This window comes from Cnephaeus nilssonii, assembly GCF_951640355.1.
Source record: "Cnephaeus nilssonii genome assembly, chromosome: 15".
Lineage (NCBI taxonomy): Eukaryota > Metazoa > Chordata > Mammalia > Chiroptera > Vespertilionidae > Cnephaeus > Cnephaeus nilssonii.
Window position 1 is genome coordinate 40,513,895 of NC_137086.1, and position 14,524 is coordinate 40,528,418.

The window sequence follows — 14,524 nt, forward strand, 5'->3', positions numbered from 1 at the left end:
TTTTGCTGATTACTTATTTATTTCTATAAAACATAATCTATATATTAAAGAGCAATATTCTTGCATTTAATCACTTGAAACTATGAATCAACAAATGCATTTAGTTCAGACAGGTTTTTTAGGAATAAATGTCAGTATACTAGGTTGGATTTTCAGTTATCTAGTACGTGAACTCACATCACTTGACCTGCATTTTAAATAAAAGCTGACTTACTTGGCTATCCTAATGTCCCTTTCTTCTCACACCGTCACACCAAATGGGAGTGTACGTTGCAATCAACAGCATTTCTTCACTAACCCCATCCCTCTGTTTTGAAATACTACCTACAATTCTACGTACAGGATGAAATGCAACTCCCATGAAAAAGGTGCAAGCCATCACCCCACATCCTTCTACAAAACCTTCTGCCAGATGGTTGGAAGACTTTCAGAAAGAAAAAAAAAAAAAGCCTTAGCACACCAAATCACATGTTCGAACCTCTGATACACCCGGGGGCAGCACCGCGGGCCTTGGGCCACCCGGTGCACCGCCCTGGGTTACAAAAGGAAACGACGCCGGCCACCCCGGAGGGAGGGAGCGAGAGCACCGGTAACGGGCTAAAAGGGCGTCGTTGATTTCTTGCTCCAGTGACAGCGGCGGGGAGACACACCCCTAGCGTCCGTGTGAAACACTACAGCAGGGAATTCTACCTAGGGATTACTGCGAGGGTAAGGAAAGACAAATTTAAATCGCCATGATTCAAAAACAACCACCACGGGAGAGAGAGGAGAGAGACTTGACGAGGCAACAAAGAAAACGAAAAAAAAAAAGAAAAAAAGAAAAAAAAACCCTGGGCAGGAAGGCCGCATAAAAAAGACAGGCATCCATCCCCACGTAGCAAAGACGGGGCTCGGGTTTGTTTTCGGGAATCCGCACCTCGGCCGGCCCTGTCCGGCTCGCCGGCGCCGGGACCAGCAGCCGCGGGAGAAGCCCCGTCAGGCTGCCCACAGCAGCGAAACCCACACCGACAGGCGCGGGGGAGTGAGCGGCCGGACTCCTGCCAAGGCTCCCCGCTTGAAAATGGAGTGTGAGTGGGAGAAAGAGCAGCCCTGGGCAGAGAAAGTGGGTCTTACATAAAGAGCCGTTTGTCACATTTTATTTCCGCGGGATTTCGGGAACAGCCCCCGAACTGGAGGGGAGTCTGGGGGCGGAAGGGGGCTCCACAGGGAGGAGGGTCCGACCCAAGTCCTGCGGGGCCCCGGCCGGGGGGCTGCACCAGGCCGACGGCCCGAGGGGGTGGGGGTGGGGGGTCGAGGCAGAGGCGGAACCCGGAGGCCGCGAGGGAAGGGGCGCCGCGGAGCACCAGCCCGACGCCCCCCCACCCCACCCCCGGGGCCCCCGGGCCGCCGAGGGCTCTCGGACCCGCCGCGGCACCGGCACCAGCCCGGCCGGGTCTCGTTTTCCAGCGGGGGAAGCCCGCCGGGGGCGTCGGGGCTCGCCTCCGCCCCCGCCCCCGGACGCGGCGCGCGGGGGAGGGCTGGTGCACGGGGGAAGCAGAGGTCTCACCATTTTTGCTGGCGGCCGGCGGCTGGCTCGGACGGAGAAGAGTGTCGGCGCTCAGACGGGCTCCCGCAGGAAGCGGCGGCGGCGGTGGCGGTGGCGGCCCAGCTGCGTTCAGCTGGGGCGGCTGCGGCCCTCGGGACACCCGCGGGGGAGGGGGTGCGGGCTTGGGGGAGGGGAGGCGGCGCCGCGGGGCCCGCGCCGACGGGGTGACTGGGCACGCGGGAGCGGGCGGGGGAGAAGAAAAATTAAGGTCGAGATTCAGGAACCGAAAGAGCGGGAGGCGAGGCGGCGAGCAGGGGGTCGAGGCGGAGAGAAGCGGGAGATGGAGGCGAGGGCCAGGAGGCTCCCGGGCTGCAGCTTCGCGCTCAAGCTCACGCCGGAGCCGTGACGGACTCACTGCAGTGGCTCGCGCTGACCCGCAACCTCCAGGCACGAAAAAGGGGGAGGGCGGGAGAGGGAGGGGAAAGCGGCGCGCAGAGGGGCGGAGGGCGGGGGCGCGCGGAGCCGGCGGCGGGGGGTGGGGCTTCCGCGAGCGCCGCACATCCGGGCACCCGCAAGGCTCGGCGGCGGCGGCGGCCGCGGCGGCGCTCTGCGAGCTCTGGTTGGGGAGCTCGGAGCGCGCCGACGCGTTCGCCCCTCCGCCGCCGCCCCCCTCCCCCCCTGCGTGCGGGGCGGGGGTAGGGCAGGGGCGGGGTCGCGGACGTCGGTGACGTTGCGTGGCGAAGCCCTTCCTGTCATGTGGCTGGAGGCGGGCCTCCGGGGAGGAGGAGGGCGGGGGAGGCCGGGCGGAGAGGGGAAGGAGGAAATGCGAGGGTTCCCTGCGAGGGAGGAAATGCTTGGGGTGCGCGATCCCCGGGCGGAGGGGGGGGCTTGGCCTCGGGAGTGGGAGGCTCGCGGGGGAGGAGGAGCTGATGAGGGCCCTTATCGTGTCCGAACCACCCAGACGGCGCACCAAAAAGGGAGAAAAAGCCAAACCCTCGGGCTGGAGGGAGTCGGTTTGCTCCCGAAGACGGGTATCTTTCCATCCGTGTGCAGCTGGGACCCGCCGCTCCGCGCAGCCACGCCGTGGTCACCGCCGCGGCGCTCGCGGGCCTCCGCGCCCGCAGGAGCGGGTGGGCTCCCCGGGAGCGGGGCTGGGAAGGCCGGGAGGAGAGCCAGAGCCGGCCGCGGCTGGAGGCGTGGAGCCTCCGGACAGCCGAGCCCCGGGCCGCTGCCCACTCCCGCCCGGGCTTCCTCACCCCCCGCGCGGCGTTTCCCCTGGGCCTCCCCCGGGCTGCCTTTTGAAGGGTGCAGCAGCGTTTGTTTTTGAAAAACGCCCACTTGTTCCTTTCGGAAGGCGGTATCCACTTGGGTGCCAATGGCCGTGCCCCGAAAACTCAGACCACAATGGGAAATGGAGTCCAGGAAAGCGGAAGGGGGAAAGAAGACCATGTTCCGGGAAAATAAGAGAGCTGACAGGAGTGTGATAAGGGTGGTGAAGAAAGTATTTCGCAACCATTTTAACCAGTTATTCCTTTTCCAATCTTGATCGTCTCCGGTGTAGGTGGGAGAGAGGGAACGAATGTGTTTTTGAGTGGTCAGAAACTCCTCATTGACAGGTCCTTCCTTTGAATCGTTTTATAAAAAGCCATAGTGTTTTTAAAGCAGCCTGTTCGAGCTCCTTACATGCGAGTTTTATTCTTTTTCTGTTCTAATTATTTTTCCTTATGATAATCACTCATCTTTCCTAATAGAAGCTCAGTGATGTGCCCTAGTCGCCCCCCTTCGTTGCCCCTCTCCCTTTAAGAACTATTTTGTTTTTGTGTCAGGATGAATAAGAAAAGGAACTCAGACTGATAACAAGGTATATCACATTGTGAATGTGTCCAGGAAATGCCAAGAAATGACCCTGTTGTTTCCACCAGTTAAGTTTCTTGACTTAAATACGGCGTTGTTTAGAAAGTGATGTGTTCCAAAACAGGGAAAAGTCCCTACGCTAAGTGTGTGACATGTCTAGGTATATTATTTTTAATTCGTTTTCATCGTAAAATTAAAACATGTTCATTTTTATAAAAGTACTACTTAAAAAACTTCCTCTCCCTCAACTCCAGTTCTCAGAGATGGTCACTGTAACTGAGTTCATGTGTGTCCAACATGTTCAGTGAAAATCAAATCATTTGGGCTGAGGATTAAATACTAAGAAGGAATTTGAGATGTATGGAATGCAGTGGATTTACAGTAACTCATACTTTTGTCATAATTTGAGCCAACTTAGACTATAATCATTCAACAAGTGTCTATTTTGATTAAATCAGAAACTCAAGAGGCATTGTAGCCTCTGTTACTGACCAAAAGCAAGAGACAGAAGACCAGTCCACTTGCTCCTTCTCATCCTATAAATCTCCCAGAGTTTGCCACTTACATTCTCTCAGCTTTGTGTTATACTACATAAAATACAGGCAGGTAGCAGTTTGCATCTCTGCTGAGAGGTAAATCTAAAATGCAGTTAGCCAGGCTGGTGTGGCTCAGTGGTTGAGCATCATCCCATGCATCAAGAGGTACCCGTTCTATTCCTGATCAGGACACATGCCTGGGTTTCAGGTTGTGCGGCTCCATCTCCAGCATGGGGCGTGCAGGAGGCAGCCAAATGATCTTGATGTTTTTCTCTCTTTGATGTTTCTATCTCTCTTCCTTTCTTTCTCTCTAAAATCGATTAAAAAATATATTTTTTAAAATAAATTTTTAAAATGCACCTAATACCCAGATTTTTCCCCTAAGGCCAAAAAGAGGGGGAGTGATAAGTAGTTGTTCTCCTTTTTTGTCTTTTTCCATTAACTTTTGGTGTAAAGCTTGGTATGAGAGGGAACAGGTGCCAAATGTCCTACAAAAGCATACATGTTTTTAAATAACTAGATAAGTAAAAAAGACAAAAGACCTAATCTAATAAGTGGATTATTTTAGCAACCAAAAGATGATTGTTGGGAAGTATTAAGTCTGATAAGTTGAAGGGAAAGACAGTGAAGACAGAGATACTTGTTTCTACAGTAACAGCTAGGCATGAGGTAATGAGAAGTAGCAATGACAGAGAAAAGAAAGGAGTAAATAGACATGAAGCAAAACTGGACTGACTGCAACTTAGTGGACATGGGGAACAGGAGAGGGAGACACCAAAGATAAAAAGTTTTAGTTTGGATGACTGAAACTATGATACCCTTTAAGAAATAAAGAAGTCAGAAGAGGTTTGGTTGCTGAGTGAAAAAAGGTGAATATGGATTTTAAAATGCTATGTTTAAGTTACTGATGAGCTATCCCTGTGTAAGCACCCAAGTAGAAGCTGGAAGTGCAGGTTAGAAAGGATTGTATTTCTAAGAAAAATATTTCAATTAAAAAGAAAGGAATCAAACAAAGATTGAAAGTGAAATGTTCAAATTTCCCCGTTTTTAGTGTTAGGAAAAAGAAACAATTCAGGGATGGTAATAAAGCTGCTAAGTAGGAAGAAAAGGGCAAGAAATTTTTATGAAAGAGAAATGTTTGCAGTTATATTGAACTCTAGGCAGCCTCGGGCTTTAATGTCTCCGCAATTATCTTTAAGTTAGAAATGTCACAGGACATTTTACCATGTGTAGATCTTTAAGATTATTGTGATATTGAGAACTCTGCCTTATTCTTGAAGGATTAACCACTGTCATTTATTCACATGTAATATTTAAGGATGGCAGAAGAAACAAATTATCATTCCTATAGGTTAAGGCCGTGGTCAGCAAACTGCGGCTCGCGAGCCACATGGGGCTCTTTGGCCCCTTGAGTGTGGCTCTTCCACAAAATACCACGGCCTGGGCGAGTCTGTTTTGAAGAAGTGGCTTTAGAAGAAGTTTAAGTTTAAAAAATTTGGCTCTCAAAAGAAATTTCAATCGTTGTACTGTTGATATTTGGCTCTGTTGACTAATGAGTTTGCCAACCACTGGGTTAAGGTATTCCAGTGCAGAATTACCTAAAAACATCCATTCTTATTCATAATTACACTAGAAGCCCGGTGCACAAAATTCATGCACTCGGGGGTGGGGAGGGGATCCCTCAGCCCAGCCTGTGCCCTCTCGCAGTCTGGGATCCCTCGGTGGATGTCTGACTGATGGCTTAGGCCCACTCCTCACTGGCGAGGCTCTTGCCACCACTGCTGCACTTGCCAGCAGCGAGCCCAGCTCAGGGCTTCTGGCTGAGTGGCGTTCCCCCTATGGGAGCACACTGACCACCAGGGGGCAGCTCCTGCATTGAGCGTCTGCCCCTGGTGGTCAGTGCATGTCATAGCGACCAGTCATTCTGCTTTTCGGTCGATTTGCATATTAGCCTTTTATTATACAGGATTGACTAATGTCGACTGGAAATCGTGTTTAATTTTATACTCTGATACATAGGAAGAAAATGCCAGTTAAAATGGAGAGTCAAAACCGAAGTAATGTCTCAGTTTTTTGTTAATGTGGATTTAGAGGAAACAACTGTCACTCCTCCTACATAAACATATACGTACCAGTTCAGGAATCCCAGATTGTCGAGGGTTGCATGGGAAATAAATTACTTTTCTTCCCAGAATCCGTTTTGTGTGTGTGTGTGTGTGTGTGTGTGTGTGTGTGTGTGTTTTTGTACCCAGGAGAAAGCAGGAATGCCAGCCAGCTCTCTGCTCCGGGGTGTGGTTGAGAAAAAGTTCCTTGCCACCTGAGATGGTAGAGTAGTGACTGCTTCCTTTCTTGCTAAGCAGCAGAAGTAGGAGCCACGGATTCTAAATTTCATCTTGGAAACTCATTTCTCCATAGAAACCATTTTACAAAGAGTTCTGTAAACAACGGCCCTCCTACAAAAGCCTACTTAAATTATAATGTAGCTGAAACTCTATATATTTGCTATTGAAAAGACAATGGTAGAAAACAATGCTCTTAAAAATATATAGGTTTATGAATTAATGAGTTTGGGGGGAAATGTATACCACATACTGGATGGATTTTTATTTTAAGCACAACTACTTTTAAAATTATGGATTGTATGCAACTTTTCTAGTTCTCATAAGGGAATTAATATGGAATTTGTTCAAAATAAAATCTATTATTCTCAAATGAAAACAACTTATAACTACCTTTTAATTGGGAAAAATGTTTAAAGATTATGTATAAATCACTTATGTAAATTTGAACATTTCACTACATACTGGACCAAAAAGAAAAAGGGGAAAAAATAAGGCTTTCTAAGTTTTATTCCTAAACCTCTTGAATCCACATCGAATTCCAAATGTTGGAGGAAAAACCCACAGTGTTTTTAAAGGCCATTAACATTTCACATGATGAGCTTTATTCTCTTTCTGTGTTGATTACCTTTCCATATGCTAAGTACATTCAATTGGGTAATTATATCAACACTAGAGGCCTGACGCACGAAATTCGTGCAAGGGGCTCGGCCCTAGCAGCCGCGGTGGCTTGCCCTGGCCCTCACAGCCCCTGCTTCGTCTGGAAGGACATCTGGTCTAATTAGCATATTACCCTTTTATTATTAGAAATCTTAGAAGCAATAGGGCAAAAACAAAGGTAATATCTACATTTAAGTGGTGGACAGATAAAGAAGTGACAGAAAAGATAATGGACTAGGCAGAAGGAAGGGTGGGAGACTCTGAGGATGACCAGGAAGCTGAAGAAGAGTTGTTCAAGAAGACAGTGGGGTCAAAGAGGAGTAACACAAATGGAAACGTGCAGGCAATTGGTTTATATCTGTATATATTCATTCATTGAAATGTCATAGATTGTAGATTTTGTCTTGAAATAGTTTTTCTGACTTACAAGTCTCACTTATTTCTTTGGTCTCTTGCACCAAAAAAGTGAGACAAAAAAAAAAAAATGCCGTTTGTTTGGACTTTGATGGTATTTCCATTTTACTAGTTTGCTACGAGTATTTACCTTATAGCATTTACCTAAACAGTATTTACCTCAACATAACAGAAAATACGATGTATATGTAAAATAGACATGACATTAGAGAAGACCTGTTTGTCATACTTGTTAACTCACTAATATACTTACACATTCACATATATCTACATGTGCTCCACAAGAGACAGTGTGTAAGATTGGAGTGAGACCCTAGTTCTAATCCATCTCTAGTTCCGGTCCATTTCTGTATGAATTCTGGGTAATTATTTAAATCTAAGTCTGTGCAGTCTAATATGGTGGCCACTAGCCACTTGTGACTATTTACATTAAAATGAATGAAAATTGAAGAAGATTAAAATTTAGTTCTTCTGTCTCCTGATCTACATTTCAAGTGCTTCATACCTATATTCCTAGTGGCTACTATATTGGACCTCACTCAAAGTTCTATTGGACAGCACTCATCTAAGTCCTTTACCTGAAAATACTCATCACCAACCACTAATATAATGTTTGCTTATTATCGGGTATGCAACTTTCAAACATAATAAGTTAATTGAACCTATCTTAGGTGCTTTTAGCATTTAAACAAACATATAATAGACACTCAAAAAGCCCAAGAAAGTATATTTAAACAAATGTGATAATGAAATGTGCTAATGTCAAAAAAAAAATGTGTGTGTTTATATTAGGGAGAGACTGAAAAACAAAAATATTGTAAGTACTTCTACTGAGAAAAATACACATCTTCTATATTAAAATGTTTCATGTAATGATTTTTTAAATTATAATTTGAGTTCTACATTTTACCCGCAGTATTAATACAGATTTAAAGTCGCAATCAGGACACTATAGGGAACTTTTAAAATGCAAAGAGAATGTGTAAGTGATCAAGTATTAACCCTATCGGCTTACAAAGATTCTTTTTCAATTTTTATTGATTTTTAGAGAGAGAAAGGAAGGGAGAGGGAGAGAAAAAAAGCAACTATTGATTTGTTGTTCCATTTCTTTATGCATTCACTGGTTGTTTTTTGTATGTGTCCTGACCGGGAATGGAACCTACAGCCTTGTTGCATCCAGGATGATGCTCTTAGCAATTGAGCCTGGGCCTACAGATATTTTTAAGAGATCTATAATAAATAGAATGTCAGGGTTTCAGTTGTGTATTCTATCTAAAAATAACATTCCTTAGTGCTGAATCACGACTGAACATGCAGCATACTGAGTCCAGTTCTTTCGATTGTCAGGGTTTTTCTCGGGGAATTTTCAAGGTAGACCTTGGCTTCCAAAGGAACGGAGATAAGGAAACTGGCAAGAGAAGTTTATTAGGCATAGACCATCCATTAACCTAACTCATCTGATATGTGAAAAGGTATACACACCAGGATCAAGCTGACCCCTAGAAAAGGGAACAAGGTTTACTGATTGTAGCCCACAGGTACTAGAGATTAATTGGGTTTGGGTGGTAGACCTCAGAAATTCCCACGGAATTCTGTTGGGAGCAGGGAAGCAATGCAATGCCATTACCATGTTGTTAAGTTGTGGTTATAAACCATAACTGGGGCATAGCATGAGATGGCATTTTCTAGATGGCAGAACACTGAGGCTAAATATTGGACATTAGTAAATTGTCCGTTACTTTCATCATTTCCACTAGAGGGAGCTACTCGGAACTTTCCACTTTTGAGCAAACCTGTTCTCTCTTTTGCGAGACTCTGGACACTGGATAATTGTTTGGTGACATAAATGGAATAGCTAACTTCTAAAGGACCCTTGGGGGAAACCATTGAATCAACACAGTTATTATAAAAATGTTTTACATACAGAAAATTACAAAGAAAGGAAAATCATCTGTAATCATACCAGCAAGAGATAATTATTGTTTATATTTGGATGTACTGTATATCCAATCTTTTTTCTATGTAGATATACAGAAAAAATTTAATTGGGTCATACTGTTTTATAACATACTTTTTTACTTAACATTTGAGAAATATTTCCCATATCTGTAAATATTCATCAAGAATATGATTTTTAATTTTTATATATTCAACTAGAGGCCTCATGCACTGGGGGGGAGGAGGGGGTCCCTGCACCCTCTCGCAGTCTGGGACCACTTGGGGGATGTCCGCCTGCTGGCTTAGGCCCGATCCCCCTGGGCTGCTGAGCAGTAGGGAGGGCTTGTTGCTCTTTACCGCCCGCCTGCAGCGGAGGCGAGAGAGGCTCTCACCACCGCCACTACACTCACCAGCCATGAGCCTGGCTTCTGGCTGAGTGGTGCTCCCCCTGTGGGAGCACACTGACCACCAGGGGGCAGCTCCTGTGTTGAGCATCTGCCCCCTGGTGGTCAGTGCGCGTCATAGCTACAGGTCATTCTGCCATTCGGTTGATTTGCATATTAGGGTTTTATTATATAGGATAATATTAATGTATGCCATAATTTCTTTAACGAATCTCCTGTAACTTAATTCTGATTTTTGGTTGGTTTTAGTTTCCCTATTACAGACAACAGTATATGAAACATCTTTGTAAGTCTTTGTGCACATCTCTGATTTTTTTAAGGATACATTGTAGTAGAGGAATTATAGAACCAAAAGGTATAAAAATTTTAAAGGTTTAAATATATATGTCATCAGATTATCTCAAGAAAGTTGTACCACTCTAGCCTCCCACCAGCAATGCACATTTCCTAACCACTATACAAATTATAGTGACATTTCTTCTGAATCTAGGTTTTAAAAAACTGGCACCTCATCATAATTTATATTTCTTGATTTACTGGAAATCTGAACATTTTTATGAAGCTTGACCTTTTAACTCAACTATTAAGAATATATCCCAGTGACTTACCTATTCATTGCCCATGTTTCTTGGGAAATTTTACACTTTTTAGTGACTTACAACATCTTTTTGTATATGAAAGATATGATCCCCTTTTCATGTGTTAGGATGATTTGCCCCAAACTTGTAGTTTGACTTTTGGTTCTGTCTGCAGCATTTAAAAAGTTTATTTTTCCATTCTGTAACAGAGGATATATACATCTGAAAGACAACTAAAGAATTCATATCTTTAGGATATAAATATCCTTCTAGTTAAGTAAAAACTATTTTTTCATATTATCAATCTGTTTCTCCTATATTGAATACTATATACATATTCAACAGTTAGTATATGTATTGGAAGGTAGACTATCTAAAAAATTCCCAACCACTCTACTTATAGAGTATAGGTTAAATAATGTTGACTTGACAGTGGCTACTTACCCTGTTTACTATTGAATAGCTAATCTGATTCATTCAGAACTTCATTTGACCTTAAAGATAAGCAAAACTGATCAATTATATTCTTCAATGAAAAGGCAAGTAATGTATGCAAATCCTGCATTAAGGCCACATAACTACACACTCAACTAAATTTAGAGACTGAAAAACAGCTGAAGAGATCTTCTGAAAATATCATATGATCTAGGGTCAACTGTGTGTATTATTTTGTTAAAATTCTGTACAAGTTGCACACATAGCTGATATAATGTATATTATTATAAGACCAGAGGCCCGTTGCACGAAGATTCATGCAATAGGCCTTCCTTCCCCTGGCTGCCGGCACCGGTTTTCCTCCGGCACCCGGGACCCAGGCCTTCGCTCCGGCCGCAGCGGAGAAGCCAAGCCTCTTCAGTCTTCAGTCTTCAGTCTTCGCTTGGGCCAGAGCCTTCAGTCTTTGCTACGTGCCTGTGTATGCAAATTAACCCGGCATCTTCGTTGGGTTAATTTGTATACTCACTCCTGATTGGCTGGTGGGCATCACGGAGGTATGGTCAAACTGCATATTTCTCTTTTATTAGTGTAGATGCTCTGTGGGATATACATGGCTTTATGACTTTTCTCTATGCAAATCCATATACTAATCAAAAAATTACACAAAATATTATATCTTATTGTTCTTTCTCTCCATGGTATACTAAGGTAATTGATTAAAACTTAAACCTGTAATTTGTACATAAGGATAACTACAATATACATATTCTGTGAGTGCATGTAAACAATTTGCTTCAACAAAAGTAACATCATAATTATATATAATTACAAGCCTGAGGTCCATTCTGGATAGTTAATTCTCATTCTATTTTTCTACTGGAATGGGTTATTTCTTGTGCAATATTCTAAATTAGAAATACCTTTTAAAAAGCCCTGGCCGGTGCTCTCAGTGGTTAGAGCATTGGCCCGTGCACCAAAGGGTCTTAGGTTTGATTTCCAGTCTAGAGTACATGTCTGGGTTGCAGGTTCAATCCCTGATCCTAGTTGGGGTGCATGTGGGAGGCAACAAATCATGTGTCTCTCACATCAATGTTTCTTTCTCTCTCTCTCTCTCTCTACACACACACACACACACACACACACACATATCCTATATGATAAAACTCTAATATGCAAATTGACCAAATGGCGGAATGACCAGTTGCTATGACACGCACTAACCACCAGGGGGCAGACGCTCAATGCAGGAGCTGCCCCCTGGTGGTCAGTGTGCTCCCACAGGAGGAGTGCCGTTCAGCCAGAAGCCAGGTTGACGGCTGGTGAGTTCAGCGGTGGTGACAGGAGCCTCTCCCACCTCTGCGGCAGCCCTAAGGACCTTTCAGGGGATGTCCGACTGCTGGCTTAGGCCCGCTCCCAGCTTAAGCCAGCAGTTGGACATCCCCCGAGGAGTCCCGGGCTTTGAGAGGGCACAGGCCAGGCTGAGGGAACCCCCCCTCCAACAGTGCATGAATGTCGTGTATCGGGCCTCTAGTGTGTGTGTGTGTGTGTGTGTGTGTGTGTGTGTGTGTGTATCTTTCCTCTTCCCTCCCTCCTTTTCACACTCTCTAAAAAAATCAATGGAAAAAATATATTCAGGTGAGGATTAACAAAAGAGGATTGATTAGTTATATCACTTTTCCTTGTAATGATTTAAATTATCATAGAAATTTGTTTTTTTAAAGCAAACTTATTGGAACCACATATAAATATTCACTAGCGTATTGTCTATAAGGTTACCGTATTCGTCCAGGAAATATAAGAATAACCAAAAAGGCATATTTTGAAGAAATATACTTGTGGAAGTAAATGTATACAATATAATGTTGTAAATTATGAATATTCAATAAATGAGCCATGCCTGCATATTCAAAATTGTATCACCAAAATTAATCAGTATGCTTTTAAAAATAATTTGCTCTTTAAAAAGAACTTATAAATGTGTATAAAATATACAAAATTTGTAATACTGTGAATAGAACTTGTTAGTTCTACAAATTGCACAAGTGTTAAATTAAGGTCACAGCTGGAAATTGCAGTGTAGATACATTTTGTCAGAATGGGAAAGTTGACTGTATTTCTAAGAAAATATTTCAATTAAAAGTTGTTGGTTGAATATCAGAGGGAAGGTGGGGTGGGTGGGAAGAGATGAACCAAAGAACTTATATGCATATATGCATAACCTATGGACACAGACAATAGGGTGGTGAAGGTATTTGGGGGGGGGGGAGGGGGGAGTGGAGAAGATCAATGGGGGAAAAATGGGACATCTGTAATACTTTTAACAATAAACATAATTTTTTTTAAAGTTGTATATTTTTTCGCCTGGCTGGCATAGCTCAGGGGATGAGCATTGACCTATGAACCAGGAGGTCACGGTTTGATTCCCAGTCACGGCACATGCCCTGGTTGCAGGCTTAATCCCCAGTGGGGGGCATGCAGGAGGCAGCTGATCAATGATTCTCATCATTGATGCTTCTATCTCTCTCTCCCTCTCCCTTCCTCTCTGAAATCAATAAAAATATGTTTTTTTAAATGTTACATATATATTTTTTGTAAGAATAAAATGTTTGGCCCTAACTGGTTTGGCTCAGTGGATAGAGCGTCGACCTGTGGACTGAAGGGTCCCAGGTTCGATTCCGGTCAAGGGCATGTACCTTGGTTGCAGGCACATCCCCAGTAGGAGGTGTGCAGGAGGCAGCTGATCGATGTTTCTCTCTCATCGATGTTTCTAACTCTCTATTCCCCTCCCTTCCTCTCTGTAAAAATCAATAAAAATATATTTTTTTAAAAAAGAATAAAATGTTTGGTAAATAAGTTTTCTTTAGTGAATTCTATATGTTCTGTGATTTTAAAGAGCATTTTCAGGTCATCATAAAATCATAGCATTTCCTTCACCACTCTAAGTGACAAATCTGAAGGAAGAGAAGCATTTATATACAAGCAGATTACTTTTGCCCAAAAGCAATTGCATTTCAGGGCCCATTCCAGTTTAGTCACACATTTTGTCAATAGTGATTCTATTTAGGCAAGTCTCCATTACCTTTTCAAAATTGTCCGAATTAGCTGCCCATTTTAGTTCCAAGACAACACCGTAATCATTAATTACTCCTTCTGAGCAGAGAAGACTGACTCTCTTTTACTCAGAGCATTTACAATTGGCAGGACCTGTATGCTTTCCCAGTGTCAGCATCAGTAGCTTTCTAAGGCCAGTTTGCCAATGAACAAAAGGCGTTTGAAGAAAGCCATGGGGGAACAGTGAAGAGTGAGAGAGCAGAGCCTCTGGTCCAGCATTACAACTGGAGCACTTGCTGGGGTTCAAAGTTCTTCAGCTTCATGTTTCTAGTGCCTAATTCTTTCAACCCCCCACTGTCTACACTCTGCAGCCCCTGCCTGTCCAGCGCCTATTTACTCTGACAGAGCATGTGCATTTCAACCACTGGTTGATTTGTCTTCTGAGACTCCTCTCCTGATCTCAACCCCACAAATCCTTATTCTTAACCACATACCCTTTGAGCATCAGAATTGCTTGGTCTTGGGCCTGAAAAGACCCATCTATTTCTTCTCAAAGCACGAAGACATAAATGAGATTCTGATGTGAAAGAATTGCTGAGCCCAAGAATTAAGAGAAGCCTTTGTGCTCTCTCAGAGCTGCAGTTGGAGCTTGCTGGGGTTTGCTCTGGCAGGTTTCAGAAAGTCTGTTAGAAACAACAGAAGCACAGACCTTTAGAACTGGAAGGGAGACGCTTAGCCTTCATCTCTTCTCAATTCCTCATGTTAGAGACAAGAACATGCATGATAGAAA

General features: G+C 44.1%; 1 protein-coding gene across 1 annotated transcript in view; it reads right to left on the reverse strand.

Annotated features, from left to right (window-relative positions):
* PPP3R1 (protein phosphatase 3 regulatory subunit B, alpha) overlaps window positions 1-2,225 on the reverse strand; it is a 67,335-nt gene extending 65,110 nt beyond the window's left edge. Inside the window, exon 1 of the mRNA XM_079791825.1 lies at window positions 1,547-2,225. Coding sequence (XP_079647951.1) covers window positions 1,547-1,549 — 3 coding nt within the window. The 5' untranslated portion in view covers window positions 1,550-2,225. The remainder of the gene's footprint in view (window positions 1-1,546) is intronic.
* Between the last annotated feature and the right edge of the window lie 12,299 nt (window positions 2,226-14,524).